Source organism: Coccinella septempunctata, chromosome 6 (assembly GCF_907165205.1).
Source record: "Coccinella septempunctata chromosome 6, icCocSept1.1, whole genome shotgun sequence".
NCBI classification, from domain to species: domain Eukaryota; kingdom Metazoa; phylum Arthropoda; class Insecta; order Coleoptera; family Coccinellidae; genus Coccinella; species Coccinella septempunctata.
This window is the reverse complement of record NC_058194.1, coordinates 17,529,000-17,549,035: the sequence shown is the minus strand read 5'-3', so window position 1 is coordinate 17,549,035 and position 20,036 is coordinate 17,529,000. Positions and strand designations below refer to the sequence as shown.

The 20,036-nt window shown below is 33.7% G+C and overlaps 1 protein-coding gene across 1 annotated transcript; it reads left to right on the top strand.

Moving 5' to 3' along the window:
* The first annotated feature begins 1,127 nt into the window (after positions 1–1,127).
* Positions 1,128–12,301, top strand: LOC123315334. Its single transcript, XM_044900993.1, has 5 exons — positions 1,128–1,743; positions 9,912–10,103; positions 10,160–10,229; positions 11,632–11,750; positions 11,961–12,301. The coding sequence occupies exons 1-5, from the start codon at positions 1,542–1,544 to the stop codon at positions 12,050–12,052; spliced, it is 675 nt and encodes a 224-aa protein (XP_044756928.1). The 5' UTR covers positions 1,128–1,541; the 3' UTR covers positions 12,053–12,301.
* Positions 12,302–20,036: the final 7,735 nt, after the last annotated feature.

The window sequence follows — 20,036 nt, the reverse complement described above, 5'->3', positions numbered from 1 at the left end:
GAATGTAATGCCTTTGAAATGGCGAAACAGAAAAATTGTTTGAATCATACATCTTGATATATTTTACTGAAATCTGTTGTTTTATGCTAAACTTTATTACTGCATCGATTAATTAAAAGGCTAAAATGAAAAAATTATCAGCATTTAAAAAAAAAACGAAATTGAACATCGGAACAAGAGATTCAAATCTGTATATCTAGTATATGTAGATACATTTTTTTATTTAGATGATTTTCTTAAATCCAAGAGATGTGAATAACACTGCATATGTACAGAGGCTGTCCTAGAATTAATGTACAAGTTTGAATCGCCCCAAAGTTGTTGAGTCCACGAAATGTACTAAAAAACTACTGCCGATGTAGGAATGTAATTATCATAGTGCTCATAGCCGTAGGTCGATGTAAATCATGAAATCGTGAATGGACTATAGGGACGTGTCTCAACCATAATCAATCGAATCCATTGAATCATTCACACAGATTCTTAATTCAGAAAGTGAATCGAATGTATAGCATCATTCTCTTTCAAGGTGAATTGGTAGGCATAAGGCAGATTACTGGCTTTCTGAAAACTTTATGAGTCGTCTTGCTGCTTTTATCAGCTGAAATATTTCAAAACTTTGATGTTTTCGCAGAAGAATACTATAAAAATATACATCATATGCACATAGAACATAGATACATGAAATAGACATTCAGTGCTACGAATAAATTTTTTGTAATACACGTACAGAGTTCGAAAAATACACTCCGTCGCCTTTCTCTATTCCTATTGTTCTTTTTTCGAATTTAAAAAGAAAGATTCGATTAAAAGGACGATAGGAGTTGAGAGAGGCGATTGAATGTATTTTTCTCTGTCTAAGAAGTGGCGTTCTTGGATTAATCTATATTGGCGTTATATTGAAAAATTCAGATACGTCCTATCTGTTCGTTTTGAAAATTGATGTGACAAGTGACAACGATGTCCGAGTCAACTGTGTCAATTTTTATTGGCGACACTAAGCAACTATCTCACTCCAATCTTTGGAATGTTTATTTTCCATTCCATGTATCTATCTATGTTCTAAGTTTATGCACGGTTCAATTATTGACAAGCACTAATCAATACTTATGTCATGATCAATTTTACGATCTCATTGAATCAATTTCATGGACCGCAATAAACACTACTTCTCTCTGGTATGAACCGTAGCGAATGTAATTTTAAAGTTACCTCGTCTTACCCAACTTATTAGATCATTCGGTCAAGTTCACTCACCACTGATTAATTCCTTCACGAAAAAAACCTCTGTGGATACAATTTTACGAATCTGCTTGTGATATGCCGTAAAATAGTGCAATTGTTTGACATCAAACAAACTTGCATAATTTCGAGAAAATGTTGTATAATATAACCGCAATGGATAAATTGCCTGTGTGCCTTATCGAAACAATAGTATAAAATGGAGTAGAAAGAACATTTATGGCAGTAAACAGTGATACCTTTTGTGCATCAGTGTTAGAAAAGAGTTTTCTTCCTACTGAAGAAATAGTATCCATCATATGATGTGTCGAATTGTTGAAATGCCCCTATTCGTTTCCTGTACTCTCTTTGCCGCCCTAGTTATGCCAATGGTGCACTCAAGACCATCCGGAGGAGAAGGATTGATGACTTTGAGCTTAGCAGATACAGCTGTTGTAGAGTCGACAGTAAGAGAAGTGCGACAAGCGGTTCCCTCACATATAAGGGATCTTCTACAGCCAGGTACATAATTGAAACTTTTTCAGGAAATTAAGAACGCATCAATCTGTATCTATTTGTTAGCATTGAGTAACGTATGGCCCAAGAAAACATTGATTAGAGGATAATATATTGGATATGATTTGTAATTCGTTAGAATTATTTTTATACTTGGGATAGCAGAAATTTTTATTTTTCTTGCTCGAGCAAGAAAGGAGAGTTCATAATATGAATAAAAATTGATGCTATCCCACAAAAAAGAATCATGACAATATATTCCACCAAATATATTTCCCTTTGTTATTGTAATCTGAATGTACAGGGTGTCCCAAATACGATACTCACTGATAGCATCTCGGGAACTATTATACTTAAAAATCTTCAAGGAACCCGGATCTTCTTTTCAAAATAATTAGATATCAGGAAGGAGATCATAGATATCTTGATCAGTTCTCGAGTTACATGGCGTTTCTGGAGAATGACAGTTTCAATTATTTTGCTATTTTTTAGTTTATGTTCGAGATATCCGGAAAATTCCAAAACATTAAGATTACACAATAGACACAAAATGAATTAAATTTCTAAATAAATAAAAATCTTTATGTAAGTATAAGATGTGCCGTGTCAAGAAAGAAGTCGAAAAACAAAATAATTTTGAAACAGATTGAATTTTTGAAAAACCGTTAACGGGATGCATTTCCACAAATGTGTGACTGAAGAACTACGTTGAAAAGATGGGCGAAGGGTGTCTTTTTTAAAAAACACCTACTCTCCTCTTCATCTTTGAAATTGAAATCTATTTGTATGATCTATTAAATTATTTTCTCGAAAATTTCGAATATAAACTTATCAAACTTGTTGATCACGCTATACAGGGTGTCGCAAAACTAGTGAAACAAACGTCACACCACGATAGAGTAGATCAAATACTATCGAATGACACCAACATTAGTAGAGCGAAAATGTACCGTTTCTGAAAATACCTAACCTGCCGATTTTCGAACCATTTTTTTAATCACAAGTCCAATTTGTGATTAAGGATAGCGTTTTCCTCCCTTATTATCACCCATATAAAGGGGGTTTATTCTGAGTAATAAAAATCATGTAATGTAATTTACATTTACTTAGGTTATCGATTAACTACTTAAAATAATTTCAATTAGGGGAGATAAAACAATAATCTTTGTTCAATATAATTTAAAATCGATATCCTTTTTCACAAACTGGCCCTGGGATTAAGAAAAATAGTTCGAAAATCGACAACCTTAGGTATTTCAATAAAATTCTGATAATTTTGGAAACGGTACATTTTCGTTGAACTAATGTTGGTGTCATTCGATAATATTTGGTCTACTCTATCGTGGTGTGACGTTTGATTCAGTAGTTTGTACGAATTGATGTCCTTTTGTTTCATTTCAGGGGCTAAATAATGTGGCCAAAATAATATCTGAATAAATTAGAATGCTTCCTCTGGAATTGCATTCTCTTAGCTAACTGCCAACCATTTTGTATGTGATACATTTTAATTTGCTTTCTAATACCTACCTCTTGATTGGATAAAGTTTATTTGACACGAAATCAAAAAAATTACTTAATACTGTCTTAATTATGTAAGTATTCTCCCACAGAATCGCACTCGAAACTCTTTTCCCTTCAAATTGATATCACTTGTGTGAATTTTCAATATTTTAGAAATTATCTCATCTCTGCATAACACAATGACAATACGACTTTTGTATCTATTTGATTATTTCAACTTGGTGCTAATACCTACTGCCAATAAGTAAGTGTTCAGGAGTTGAGTGATGAAATGAGACGTCATCATTTTGCGATAATTGGAATCCCTATTCTCAAATATACTTGTGAACACACTGCGTTACGAGCATCATTCTGAATATCAATCCACGTGCGAAATCTTTGGAACATTAGCAAAATCAAAATCGGGTCGTTATAAATCAAAATGAAAAGTATTGTATCATAGAGGAATTAATTAATTATCAGTTACATTCTTGTCATATAGTGTTATCTCAAAACGTGAATTTCGAGAGGTGTGTCGTTAGTGGCCCTCAAAAATATTTGATCCCTGGGTAAGAGATCTTGAAAATCTACATAGATAAAATACTTACAATCACTCGAATAAGTATACTTGAGCCAGTGGAAATAAATTGATTCTCAAATTTTTTTTTCATATTGATATTCCTTTATATTCTTTTCAGTCGATATGTGAAGAGAATTGTCATAGAAAAAAAGTAACAGAATTTTTATCTGTCATTATGCGGTATAACCTGAAGAATTTTCCAAATGAAAACTTACTGACAGAGATAAGTAAAAAAGTGGTGTCGATTCAGTCGTAAAAATTGAAAAGAAACATTTCAATGGTGGAAGTGAAGGAACTGAATCAAAATGTTCAAGCGAAAATTTACTGCCCGATTCATAGGTTTCTATTTCTCAACCCAAATACACCTTTTCTGTGAAGAAAAATAGGTATATGACATAACATTAATTATTTGAGAGACTAAAGATTTTATACGTGAACGTGGAAGGAGAAAGCTCCACTACCAGATATATGGAAACAGGAATGCCTCAACCGTCAGTACTTGGGCCGCAATTGTACAACATTTATAATCACAATATACGAAAATATCCCAACTTTGCTGACATCATACGCTGTCGCAAAGCAAGCCAGAAGCCATATAACGAAAATTAGAGGAAGCTGTCCTCGAAATAATTGACTGGTGTATCAAGTGAAAAATGAAACTCAAGGGACAGAAGAGCTAAGCGATATTATTTCAGAGGAGAAAACAGGGAACAACAACCAACCTGGAGGTTGGTGGAGAAGAAATCGAGTGGAAAAACGAAGCGAGGCATCAAGGTTTACTCTATCCAAAGAATTGACGTGGAGAAGCTATATCACAGAAGCCAGTGGCAAAACCAAGGCAGCGATAAGAAGACTCTACCTACTGATAAGTAGGTAGAAACGAAGCTCAAAATAATCAAAGTCGTTGCTAGACCTCAATTGACATATGGATCAGATGCTTGGGATTCAATGCAAAGAGTCATTTCAATAGAATTGAAGTGACAAAAAACAAGCTTTCAAAATGTGCAACAGATGCATCTTGGTTGGAACAAACAGATTCATCTTAATTTGTATTGGAAAAACATCCCCCAATTCATGAAAAGGAAAGCAGAAAAGTTATTCCAAACATCGAAGAAAAAACAAAACCAACAACTCAGGAGACTAATAGACTTTTTCTCGGAGGAAGACAGAAAATGAATTCACAGAAGGTGACCCAGAGAATCAACTGAGAAAGGAAATGAGCACGGGAATGTATAGAGACAATCTGGAGAAATGATATCCGAACAAGATAAACAAACCCAGCACGATAGTGTGCAAGAAGAAATAAACGAATCAAGAAATCTATGATTTATAGGCAAAACATGCCTGAAATTTATGAAGAAGCCGGTTTAGGTTTAGTGAGTTGCGAACTCAGAAGAGTGAGCACAACGTCTTGTCGAAGATTTTCTCTCATATAGAAAAAAATATAATGGTATCTCTTTCGGAAGTTACATAGGAGAGCTGATTATAGCTAGGAACATTCCGAGGTTTGTAGCACGTAGAATAAGTGGTTTCGGACTACTAAGTATTTATTCAATATTTTTTCGTATGATGAATGACATCTCAGTTTCGTCTAGGTACTCAATTTTGTCTTGGTGTCTACTCTGAACCCACAAATAGGTCACTTGATAAGTTTTGGATTTGCCTCATAATGGTTGAAGAATCTCGGTCCATTGCGATGAGCATATAGCCGTTAATTATAGGAACTCTACTGGTTTCCCAGAAATCAGACCTTTCAACTCTTTCTGATAGACTTGTATCCGATATCTGCGATTTTATCCATCTATTTTTTCTCTCCTAATAAAATCTAAATCTAATCAGTTAAAAATCGCCACGGATTGGACTTACATATATAGATATATATTCTTTTGATAAAATGCATGTAAAGAAAAGCATTAAAATCGCAGAGCTTTTCTCAAATATTATATTCGCGTTACCTGGAATGGCCGAACTGACACTTTATAATAAATTTTGAAGTTTTTTCGAATTGTCATAATAAATAGTTTCAGTTTAACAATTATATTGAAGAAGGTTGAATTAGAGGCTTTAAATGTTGTTTCCCTCTATTTTTGCAGGTTTGTTATATTGTGAGTTTTGTTATTGTTAATAAAGATACCCTCTATTTTTGCAGAGAAACGCAATTGAGTCTTAATTCATTTTAAATAGGAACTTCATTATAAAACAACATTTTCTGCATCTATTCCACAAATCATGGATAAACTGAGATTTGATTTCACCGTAAAACCAACAGCGGATGGAAAATCAAACATTATATGTGTAACTTCAATAGCAACAACTGATGGAGAGGTTTTTGAATTACCAGATGAATACCAACCAGTTAATTTGCACCAGCAACTTATTAACACTCCAAACTATGTGAAGGTAAAAAAAACATTAACAAAAAGATATCAAAAAAGAAGAATATGGATAAAACTAACGGAAGATATATCGAAAACTTATTTGGATGAAGAGAAAAATGTACAGTTTGATGATATTTATTTGGAAGAGATCAAGGTAGAAACAAATACTGATAAATCTATCCCAACTGGCTCAGAAAAAATCTTGGAAAATTTGGTAGAGAAGTTAATCAACTATAAGCCAACACAATTTCAATCACAGAATTTAGGACAAGTTGCGAATGATTTCATGATAGAAAAATTCACTGGCAGAAATTTGAATGCAAACCAATGGATTGAAAATTTTAATAAAGAATGTGAACGTTTCCAAGTAAATGAGGACAAAAAGAAAATTGAAATTTTAAAACATTTCTTGCAATTTTCCGGAGCAGAGTGGTACAGCTGTATGATGATTAAATATTCGATAGAATCAGAATGGAATATATGGGAGAGAAATTTTTGTGATACCTTCGCGAACAAAGGATGGTCACCAGCCAGACATGCTTTAGCCTTCAAATATCAAGCAGGTTCATTGCTTGAGTATGCTTTGAAAAAAGAGAAATTATTATTAGAAGTGAGGAAGTCAATCGATACTGGGACACTTATAGACCTAATAGCGTTTGGTCTACCTAATTATGTAGCAGATAAAATTGAAAGAGAAATTTTACGAGAAACTGAAGATCTTTATAATGAAATTGGAAAACTTGAACATTTGGTTGCAAAGAATAATAGTAATAAATACGACAAAAGAAAAACTATGAATCCTGAGGAAAAACCTAAACGAAATGATGAAAAAAAACCATGCCAAATTTGTATTAGTAAAGAAAAAGGTAAACGTTTTCATCCTGAGAAGAATTGCTGGTTCAAAAAGGAAAACCATATGGGAGTTTTGAAGACCGTGAATAACACTGCATTGGAGATTGAATTGAATGAAAAGAATCCAAAAAACTAGATGTGTCACCATTAATAAAGGTCAGGTTACTATTGAATGATATTCTTGAAGTTTTTGGAGTATATGATTCAGGTTCGAATGTATCGTTGATTAATGCAAAATTATTGAAGATACAGTCAACAAAAATTGCTAGTAACATACAGATAGCGAACTTGAGGACTATTAATGGTGATGGAAAAACAAAAGGTATGGTAACCCTTAAAATCAAAATCTTCGATATAGAAAAAATTATGGACATTTATGTAGTAGACAATGAAAATTTCAGTTATGATTTTTTAATTGGTTTGGATTGCATTAAAAATTTCAAATTAGTACAAGATCAAGACTTGAAGATCACACAATTCGATGATCTGGAACAAAAGAATATGATCTTAAGAAACTTTGTTGAAAACAATTCTCTGAATTCAAGAATTTTAGATATTCCTAATGTACAAGGTGAAAAGAATGAAGAGAATTATTTTTCAAATTCTGATGAACATGAAAATGTGAATAGATATGAGATAAATTTCAATGAGCATATAAATACAGATGAATTTGAGATAGTCGTGAATCATTTAGATATATACAAAGAATCTGAAATAAATAAATTGATAGAAAAATATAAATCAGTATTTGCGAAAGATAAATATGATGTTGGAACTGTAAGATATTATGAAGCTCATATCGACCTAATGGTAGATAAATACTGTTACAAACGTCCATATAGATGTTCAAATGAAGACAGAAAAGAAATAGAGAATCAAGTATCAAAATTATTAGAAAAAAATTTGATTGAAGAATCTTATAGTCCATTTGCTGCTCCTGTAACTCTGGCTTATAAAAAAGCAGACCGGTAGCTTATTTTTCAAAAAAATTAAATGAAGCGCAAAAAAAGAAGAAGGCAATATATCTAGAATGTCTAGCAATAAAAGAAGCTGTGAAATATTGGCAACATTGGCTGATGGGAAAAGAATTCGTAGTCTACTCAGATCATAAACCATTAGAAAATATGAATATTAAGACTAGAACTGACGAGGAACTAGGAGATTTAATATATTATTTATCCCAATACAATTTAAAAATAAAATATAACCCAGGAAAATCAAATCAATAAGCTGACTGTCTGAGTAGGAATCCAGTTTTAGAATCTTATGAAAATAATGACGATTTTTTAAAAGTAGTTAATTTGATAAACCTTGAAGATATTAAAAATGACCAAAACAACAATTTAAATTTAGAAAATGGAAGACTTATATTAGAAAATTACAAACGGAATAAGAGAGGAAAAAAAATTATGCTGTCGGAAAAATTCAGCAAAACTTTAATTAAAAATGTCCATGATCTCTACTGCCACATTGGACAGACACAGATGAAAAATAAAATAACACCGTTTTATACGGCAGAAAATATCAACAGAAACATTGAAAAAATTTGTGATGAATGTGAAATTTGCATTAGGAATAAATCAAGGAGAAAACCATAATTTGGGTTAATGTCACAATTAGGTCCAGCAACACGACCCTTTGAAATTGTGTCTATTGATACCATTGGAGGATTTGGAGGATTGCGGTCTACAAAAAAATACTTACATCTTCTTGTGGATCATTTTACGAGATACGCCTACATATCAACATCGAGAAATCAAAGTTCTGGTGGGGGGAGATGTAAAGAAAAGCATTAAAATCGCAGAGCTTTTCTCAAATATTATATTCGCGTTACCTGGAATGGCCGAACTGACACTTTATAATAAATTTTGAAGTTTTTTCGAATTGTCATAATAAATAGTTTCAGTTTAACAATTATATTGAAGAAGGTTGAATTAGAGGCTTTAAATGTTGTTTCCCTCTATTTTTGCAGGTTTGTTATATTGTGAGTTTTGTTATTGTTAATAAAGATACCCTCTATTTTTGCAGAGAAACGCAATTGAGTCTCAATTCATTTTAAATAGGAACTTCATTATATGCATAACAACTTTCAACATCGAATAATAATTGTAGAATGTTTATAAGGTACAGTTTCAGCAGAGATTAGCGTAACGGGGTACCATAAAATTTTGAGTGGATACAAGAGCGAAAAAGCCCAGTAAAAACCCTTTCTCCCCTTGTGTACCCCCGATTGTCAGATATGAAAGTATTTACAAAATAAGCTGAAATATTTCATATCGAAGGGCATCTCGCACTGCAAAAATTGATCCTTATCCTGTCTTCTCCAGGTTGCCATAAAATTTTATCTCAAATGAAAAAAACAAAAGCAACAAATTGTGAGATAATAAATGATAAAATTCAATTCTATATGTCAGATTGACCTAAAATTCACAACCCAATTAAAAGAAGATTCCGAAACTGCATGAATAGCCCTAAAGCCATCCTCAAATTTCTGAATGCGACAATGATTTACCATGATTTAAGGTTTGTTCTGGTTGCCTGCATTCACAACTTAATTCCATCGGAAAAGCATACTATTGGAAGGTCCATGACCTGTTCTTATACGATTCGGAATACACCATATTTCGCTAGGAAGATCAAAACCAAGAAATCCCTTCGAGGGATCACTAACTAATTCTTGGTTAAAAATAGGGCACGTATTCCATTCAGACTGGCAAATGTTCTTGTCCCTTACATTCGAATTATAGAATATAATTGAAGCATCATATTATTTCATATTTCGTCTTCCCCTTGAAAATCAGTGAAAGAAGTTTCACCTTTACTGAAATACAACCAGATAATTGAGGGTTATAATTCTTTTACAGACACTAAATCCGCCTACTTAGAGACGTTCGGTGACGATGATGACGAAAAAGGCTACCATACAACCACCAAAGACAAAGGGCAAGATGGGTACAAAAAACACGAGGAGTACCACAAAAAAGACAGCGACAGTTATGGCTTCGAAAAACACACAGAATTCGGAAAAGGGGAAAAAGGTGGAAAGTCCAGCAAACGTAATCATTCCATCCCAGACTAGAACGAAATTCACTCACGTTTATTAATTTTTCAGATCACTCCAGCAAAGGTTCGCAAGGTGCGCCGTCCCATGAAAGTTACAAAGTAGTGGAAAACGTTGATGGGTAAGATTAATATTAGCTTTCTCATAAAGCTCTCCTACTCAGGATTCTGTTTCTGACGAAAATTAATTTATTCTACGAAAAATTTGTGAGATATTATTTCACTCAAACCATATTTATCTCTAATAAGAAATGTATCGATGAAAACAGAATTGTACCCCTAACTACGATGACGAAAATTCAGTTTGCAGTATAGGGGGCTCAATACATATTCATACTATCCACAACTTTTGAATTACCACATTTGCTTTATTTAACATTTTTTCTCAGTTCTGATCGATTTTTGTTCCCTGAGTCCAAGGGATATTTTATTAAGTTTTCAAATTGAGGTTGAAGTCATTTTTCCGAAATAATTCAATTTCGATTACCAATACAAATGTTCAGTTTGAAACAATAAGTTTTTCAAAAATGACGAAAATAAAATAAAATTAAATTGCAGATTTTTTTAATAATAGTTCTGTTTTGTATTGAAATTTACCTTCAGCATATTTTTCGTACCCTGAAATAAACTAGTCTTAGAAGGTTTTCAAAATAGGGGTACCCTCGAAACTAGCAACCCGGGTTGCTGAAGATTTGTTTTTGAAATAATGATCTTTCTATTCCTGGAAAGAGATTTACACTTATGTTCTAGTTATCCACTAGAACATACTTTTGTGAGAGCAGCATATTTCTAAACAACCAGGGATTGCTTAGGTCCATATAATTAATTAGAATTCAGGGGTAATTTTCAATAAAGAAAGAGTTTTTTATAAAATGAAATGAAAAAAAAATTATTTACGATAAAATGTAAGGAAAATGTGGTTTTGAGTTTGATGGTTTTGTAGGCACGAACCATATGTGAGTTTACAAATTCTTGTTGTGTCAACATTTTTTTATCGCTCCTTTCGTCACAATACCGATACAAAACTCTAACATAAAGATTATTTTTAATATCGAAAGCGTTTGGTGATTTAATTTGGAGATTAAAAAACCTTTTTCGTTGGTAAATTTTGGTAATACACTTGGTCATGGATGAAAATAATATTTGTATTCCTCGTTCTAAACTTTATGTGAAATCAAGTTTCATCCCCTGCTAGGTAGAGAGAGAATTCGTAATTTCGAAAGTATACATGTATACAGCACTCCAAAATGAAAATTTTAATTTCAATAAGTGGCACAAAATTTTATTTCAAGCATACATTTCAGAAAAAGAAGTAGTAAAAAATTTAAGCGTAAAAATGATAAATTAAAATTTGGAGGTTGCTGGAGACACTGATCTAGGTAAGACTTTAGTTTGCCTCAGCACCACACATGTTCAAGGGGGACTCTCTCTTGAATTGAATACAGTCATCAAGTGCCCTAAGTTATATCAAACAGTTCCTTCATGACATGCTTTCGATTTCCTGAAAAATTAACTTCTTTTAAGGGACAAGAAGAAGTCTTTTGAAGAATACGAAGGTGGCCATTTTGCTGACAGTTATCATGATGGTGAATCTGAGGGCTACACTGAATACGAAGGAGATTCTGGACATCTAGAAAGCGAAGGTATACATGTCATTAATTATCATATGAAATTTTTTATCGTTTTACATTGCCTTCTTTCATAATTTATTCTTGTAAATGACTTTCGCCTATTTAATTTGTCGATAAACTGGGTGTAGTGCTTTTTCCTGATATTCTAAATAGATAAAGATAACTTATCGATAGTGAAGACAATCGAATAAAGCTGTCATTATTTAATTTTTTCTTTTCAAGGAGACGGAGAATCGAGTCACTATACGGCTGATGAGTCCGATGGTGAATCAGAAGCATATACAGCTGATGAAGAAGCGGAAGATGACTATTAATTTCACAATTCCAAGATCATGGTCATTCGACTGTTTCCTTAGCAACCTTTCACTATCGTGAAGAACTGAGTTTTGTATCTATACAAGAATTATCGAATACTTAATAATAATTGTTATCTTTTCTGTTTATATTATATATTTTCCAATACCTGTATGTTTCTTGTAAATCAATGAATTTCTGAATACATGAGCAGGATTTCCACTACTGGATTTTGTGATTCGTATTGGAATATATTGAAAAACTTTGAATTTTCAAGTTTTTTTAACGAATGAACACAAGTATCAAGTATCATTGTTTTGTTGAGTATCTATAATATAAAATGAATGAAGTCGAGCAATGAGTACGTTTCTCTTAGTCCGAGAGCTGGCGCAAAAACAACTACCTCATAAGTTACCAAAGGTTTGGTTCGGCACTTTGGTTCAACTTTATTACGAAAACTTGAAACCGCCCGTCTGCCGGGCGTGAGTGGTCGCCTTATGGGATAAAAAAAATTGAAAAGATGAGAAAAAATCGATTGGAACTTTCTAATAGTTACCAAGATGAATGTTGTGTCAAAATGGTCTAGGATCTTAACTGAATTGAAATCGTAAGCGTCTGCCAACAGGGGTGGTCGCTATTTCGAAACAGACGCTGTCAAATACAGGGTGGTCCAGATCATAACCAAGAAATTTTAACCACGTATTCTACATCAAAAATAAGCCCTAGTTTGTCATATAAACATATGTCGAGAAATGTTTCCTCTCCGAGATACGGGGTGTTGAATCTATAGAAAAAAAAAATGTTTTTTATTAATAACTTTCACACTGCTTGAAATATTTTTATGAAATTTGAGACATAGGTTTTGAGCGTAAAGGAGCACTTTTTGCATAATATCATTTCTTTTCTTTTCTACCAGTGGCGTCCGTACTGCAGCGAGACTGAATATTTTCAGATAAAAAAATGTTACGCCACCGGTTTTTCCGACAATAAAAATTACTTTTTAAATCCTTATTCAATTTGGAGCAAATTCGGTCTCTTGACTTTTTGCTGTACGAGGCACCGTTTCCGGTTAAAAAAATAAAACACATTCTCATGCATGAAGAAATCGCCAAAATTTGATATAATAGCAATAAAAAGGTTACTACGGTTTTGTACCAATTTTCTAAGATTAGATAAATTCAACACACACCCAACTCCTATTTTTAGGGTAGATTAATTTGATGAAAAAACTTAAATGACAGTTTTGGTTTCCAATTACTCGTTTCAATACAAGCATAACCATAAAGGACTGTAATTTCTTGATTGTGGAAAGCAAAGTGTGCCATGGAAGATATCTCTCGCATCTCATGCTGACAAATATCATAATCCAAGATGCAGATTGTAAATATGGAGTACAACTACTTAAAATTAAATATTAAATGTATGGGTGGGCGATAAAAGTTGAATACACTCTGAATGTGGTATTTTTCGCTGAAAAGAAAACTTGTCCATAATTAATAATTTTTCTTCGATGAAACCATTGAAAAAATATAGGACTGATTTTGTTCAATTCATAATCGGGATATTCATCTCCTTACCACGCCCGCAATGAGATTTTTTGGCACACGAAAATTCTTATATTATAGCAAATTTTATGTCGTTTCCAGACATGTTGTCAAATTTAATGAGACTACAAGTATAATTGCAGTATAATCGATTTCATGGAAAAACTTAAAATATTTCGTTAAATCAAGAAATGTTAAATTAAATAATAACCGTCAACATTTCGTCCATGTAGCATTACATGAAATTTTTTGTTGCAAATCATATTCATGATGTAGCCATGAAGTTTGGCCCTTTTGAAAGTAGACACCCTGTAAATCAATTTGGGTGGAAACCTCTATCACAGAGAAAATCGATAAAAATATCGAATATATACCACTTGAAGTGAAGGTATGTATAGCTGCGCACTCCAAGTGTTGTATTGAATATTAAAAATATAGGTCTCTTTGTAATATTGATATCCCACCAAATTGATTATTCATGTACTTCAATTTTTTATGGTAGTAACCCGTAATTGACGCGAATCAATAATCAAAATTACATGATTTCCACATATTTATAAATATATGTATAGCGCTCTTAGCATAGCTAAATCAAATGAATGGAAGTGCAAAACAGAAACAATATTGTTTAATCATACAAATGAATTAGATTTCACTTCAAATTCTTGGAAACTAATAGGATTCGGGCAACTTATAGTTAATTCAAATGGCAGAATTTTCCGTTTCAAAATGAGATTCCCAGGAATATTAAAATTACATTCTATGAAATTCTCAGAAGCTTATCACATAACAACATGTTCTTGAATTATTTTATATGGAGCAGTTTATGTGGCATGTACCAGATAATTATTCTATCCTATTGATCCTCGTGTATTTCCCAGTTAACAACTTCTCAAAAGATATTACGTAATACAATGAAACTGGCAAGTCCATCAAACGCCGTACAATCTCAAATTGTTGTTTTGTAAAATGGATTTCCTGGTAGTAATTGAATCGAAATTTCCAGTACATTTTTCTTCTACAGTTCGGGAATCGCTGAAGAAGAAGTTTCCCCAATATTGAACTACCATCTTCAAGTGCATCTCATCTATTTATAGATGAAATGCACATCCTCATCGACAAAAAAATGCGAAGTCAAGTTTAATCGATATATTGGGGAAAGAGTGTACCTATAAATTTGCTATTTGCACTTAAAACTTAGGAATTATTTTGTTAAGCCCCTTTGTAACATCCGAGAATTCTCTGGAGAGTTATCTACCAAATTTTGGTAAGAAAACGGCAGAGCTTATTTTGTATGCAACTGAACAGAGAATTCTGCCGAAAGTGCGTATGTAACGGTACATAATTCACGGCGCATGAAATCTCTAGTAAATTTTCTAGAGAATTTCCGGCTGTTGCAAACAGGCTTTAGGCGTGAAAAGATTTTCTGGTCAATTGCTTCAAAAGTTATTTAAATTATGACCATTTCACTGAAATGCTGACGTTCATGGGAAACATTCCACACTGTATATAGTACAAAAACGCGAAGTTATGAAAATTGTCAAAACATTTTTGTGTTCTATATCAGCGCTATATTTTTCGTTTTAAGTTAAAGTCTCAGTAATTAGGTATCTATACTCCATTCACTTTTATTTTGGCTGGGTTGACCATGGAAACTTGACACATTCCACTCTGTATAGTACGAAAATGTGGGGTTACGGCGCTCATCAAAACATTTTTGGGTTTTAAATCAGAGCTATGTTGTCTGCTCTACGTAAAAGTCTCAGTAATTTATCAAAATGTATACAATCTGATTAAAGGCATACCAAATCTAGTTTTTTTATGGAAAATACAAGAGATCAGTTTTTAAATATATTTATTCTTGCTATGGAAGGAAATCGAATTATTGACACATAATATAAAGTAGCTTGAGGAGAGTTAATGTTGGGTAACTTCTTTGGCTGAAGGTTGAAGACGTTACATCAGTTGTAGATTCCATAAAAATCAACCCCAAGATGAAATGCATTTGATGCAGTGGTAGAGGATGAGTATATTGAAGGAATTAACGGATAATTACCAGAATGTTAAATTCTTCTACAAAAATCATCTTCCAACAATGGAAGTCAAAATAATTAAATAAAGTTTCAAGGCAAGAGGAACTTCACCCTTTGATTCAACAATTAACAGGACAACTTGCTCGTTTTCATGGCTGTTTATTCTTAATACTTTGATATAATAATAATCATTATATATTTATTGATCCCTTAAGACATTTACAATGTTTAGGAGATGTCAAATGAAAAATAATTTACTGGAACTTATTCTACGATGACATTCATCCAAAATTCTGTAGTAACTTTTCGCATTCGTTCACCCTAAAATAAAATTCTTCAATGCCACCACTTTTTTGTGTCCCCGATGAAAGGATAAATTTTTGGTCGTCTACTTCATTCCCAAATTTTCTGATTGTGGAAACATTCAGCTGAAATAAAAGTAGTTTAGATTCAGATGAAACATTATATAATTTCACTTACATTGAATATGATCGCTACTGTCTGATATACTGTAAATATTAGAATATAATAATAATAATAACGATTTGACGATTTGAAACTCTTCGCATCTACCAAAAAACAAATGCAACAGATGCTGAAAATGGTGGAAGGATTTTCGGAAGACATCAAAATGAAGTTTGGATTAGAAAAAAAAAAGCATTGAAGGAAGGAGGCACATACAAGTATCTAGGCATAAAACAGGCAAGAAAAATCAATCAGACCCAGATGAAGAAAGAATTAACGGAGGAGTTCACCCGAAGATTGAGAAGGATAATGAGAACTGGTCTTAACAGCCAGAATCTCATAAAAGCGATTAACACCTACGCTTCCTCGGCGCTGAGCTATTCATTCGGTATCATCTCTTGGACGACCACCGATTTAGCAGCCTTACAGAGAAAAATAAGGCCGATGCTGAGTAAACACAATAAACATCACCCCAAAAGCTCAATAGAACGGACAAAGCTGCCACGACATCCTGGGGGTTGAGGAATTGTTGATTTGTCCAACCGTATGTCCCAGGAAATTGAAGGACTTGCTCAGAAAATATTTTCCTGAGCAAGGCTGCTTCGTCAGAACTCTATCGTGTAGTTTGTGTTGCTGATAGTTCTACACCGTTAAAGCTACAACAGGATCACTTGGAAACCGTCGATCACTCTGCAGAAAGTAAAATGCAAAAACTGATTGGCAAACCTTTGCATGGAAGGCACCAGAACGAGGTCAAGCATGATTACGTAGACATATCTGCGTCGAACTACTGGTTGACTTCCGGAAGGTTGTTTCCTGAGACAGAGGGCTTCATGCTTGCCATCCAGGATCAGGTGATTCCAACAAGAAATTACATGAAATATATCGCCAAGGATGCCTCAGTGGCGGACGATAGCTGTCGTTATGGCTGTACGACACATGAAACTATCCAGCACAGAAGTTCGCGGGCACGGAGTACAAAAATAGACATGATGCTGTTGCCAAGATTCTTCACCAAGAATTGGCACTTAAACACCAACTTCTAAGTTCAAAAAAGGTTCCTTATTACAATTACCATCCGGATGCTGTATTGGAAAATGAACATCACAAGCTCTACTGGGATCGCACGGTTCTCACAGACCGGAAAATAACCCACAATAGACCAGATCTCATATTGCTCAATAAGGATGAGGACAGAGACTATTCATCGATGTGGCGATTCCAAATAATAACAATCTTCTAGATAGGCATACTGAAAAAATTTCAAAATACAGAGATCTCGAGGAACAAACCAGAAGACAGTGGAAGCTGAAAGATATCAAGACCATCCCTATTGTAATTTCATCTACAGGCCTGATACCGAAGAAACTACTAGAACTTGGACGAAAATATCTATAGAGTCATGCAGAAGGCGGTACTGCTCGGAACGGCGAGAACTGTACGCAAGTACATGGGGAATGCAGAGGAACACCGTCTGCGCCGACAGGAAGTACGGGTGGAGCAGGAATCCAACCTAGAGCAGGGAGGCGAGGAGCGACCCGGACCCGACCACCACCACGAGCCCGAAAACCTGGAAAGGGCTCCAACAGAGCTTAATCCTTTTGATATCTGAGATATCTGGGATAAGTGAATTTTCCTCTGGAGAGGAGTGTGAAAGCCGCAAGGCTAAAGTCGTATAAGGTCTTTATTTCACAAGAAATCTCAAGGGGATGTTCACAATATCGGGGTTGCCTACTATTGGAATGAGCAGACCTGAAACCTGAAGCCCTGTCTTCTCTCTTTTTCAATCACTTTCTGAATTTTTGTAATATTGATTGATATAAGTTGTGGCAACGGCGCCGGCGTTATGACATTAACGACATTTCATGAGTGCCAACCTTACACCGTTTTAGTTACAAAAACTCGAGAAAATTATTTCGTGGCCAACAGAGTGCTAAAATAAAAGTGAATGGAGTATAGGTATTTCTCCGCAATCTGAATATACGTCAAAAAGCAAATAAATTCGAAAATCTGTGATTAACATAACTAACGTTTATACGAACTGATTGAAAGGATTACTAACCTAGTTATTTGTATGGAAATACCCTAACCCTATACACATTTGCAAACCATTCTAGGTTTTTTCTGGATAAAAAAGATAACAGAGAATTTTTTATAATATTATAACGGAAAATCGGAGGAATGCCATATTACTACATCAATTCTATTGGTTCCACGCGTCCTTGAATATTTCCAATAATTCCAGTCGTTGCACTGGAGAGCTTAAAGCCATTCATCTATTGCAACGTGAAAGGTAATTAACTGTTGCGTGTCACTCTGGACAGAAGAACATAGATGCAATTTCCCATTACTGATTCTGTAATTTATTTCAGTTATTTAGATTGGCAATAAAGCTCGGATCTTTGAACTTCGTTCAGTTATATATATCCAAAGGGTGCAACCATCCCGTATAATTCTGATATTGAATTTAGCTCAAAGTAGTCAGATGGAAGAGTCACTTCCGATAATTTGAAACCTGGACATTGAAAATGAGATGAAAATGTTTCGTATATGACAACAAACTCCATTATGAATTTCAAAGGGAGTAGGGAAAGGAATTTCATTTGCTACTAACAGCAACATTGAATTCTCTAGAAACAACTCCAGCCATCAGAAGCATACATTTCTGTAATGAAATTTATTTTTTCATAATTTCGCGTGTTTTTGTTATTTCCATTACAATTGCCTCAACTCTTCGTCGTCAGAAAGTTAGTACTACCTACCAGCTTACTATGAGAGGTTTACCTAAAACAAAATAAAGACAAGGTCTCAAAGAGAAGTATGTAGGTATGTGTATCTTCACCTATTCATTAAAGGCGAACAAACTTTGAGAGCTTCTAGATAAACCCAGAAAGAAAGTGACAGAGGATGTACGAAAAGGACTCGAATGGATTTTACTACATGGGAGTTTTTGGATGAAGTGAATCGTCCATTGATGACAAAATAGACTGATTTTTTTCAATATTGCAGATTGCAGATAGTAAGGTAGGCAAAATTATTCCTTATTTTTGTGTAAGTGATCTTATTGAAATTTCAATAAAAGAAATACACTCCTGTGATGATATGCATTCTGAGACACCTATAGCTTATCTCGAAAAGTATAAGAAGAGTGTACTGAAATTAATTTGAATCAAAAAATCCAAATTTTTAAAAAGCTATCGCAAATTGATTGGATTTTGGAGGTTATGTTGAAGAGGCTCTAGCGCCCTTGTAATGTATTTTAGGACCCAAATTGATATGTAGTTTTCTTCACATTGTGATCTCTATAATTATAGTAATTACCCGCAGAAATTTATGAACGTCAAATCCGGTCACTCTGTATGTTTGTTCAAATAAATTCTTGCAGTTTATTGTTTATTCGATCCACTTTCAGTCGAATTAAAATCAAATTCCGATAAGAGAAAGGTTTACAGAGGGCTTCACAAAATTTAGATTGCCAGATCCTATGGCACCAAACTACTTTACAACTCTTCATTTTCCACTTTGCATTTTGTCAAATTGGTCCTTTCTGAAATTTGATTTGAAAGGCTCATTTTATTTTGGTTCGAAAAATGCTACAATTTTTTTACAGTGCTTTTCAAGTTTACACTTCTGATTATTTTTAGAGTAGTGTATTTAATTTGAAATGTGCAACATGCTAAGTGAAAAGTTGCAAATGTTGGAGTATTAGACCTCTGGTTCTAATATTGACTTTAGAGTCACTCGGTTTCCGAAGTGGGATGGGGTTGCGTCTAGGGCCTCTACGGGGTTGACGAAAAACACTGCATTTTATTGCAATAATATGAGGGTACTTATTAGAAATTCATTGAAGGATTTCAGCGCTTTGATTTTGACAAATTGGTTGAAGAAATATTATTGTCATTCCAGAAAACGCCCACACCAGTTTTTGAGAACTGGCAATTGAGGATTTATATATTCATCTA

Coding starts and splice junctions, on each gene's coding strand:
- LOC123315334 (XM_044900993.1), top strand. CDS start 1,542: ATGATGTGTCGAATTGTTGAAATGCCCCTATTCGTTTCCTGTACTCTC. Junction 1,744..9,911: donor AAGGGATCTTCTACAGCCAG/GTACATAATTGA, acceptor ATTCTTTTACAG/ACACTAAATCCGCCTACTTA. Junction 11,751..11,960: donor TGGACATCTAGAAAGCGAAG/GTATACATGTCA, acceptor TTTCTTTTCAAG/GAGACGGAGAATCGAGTCAC.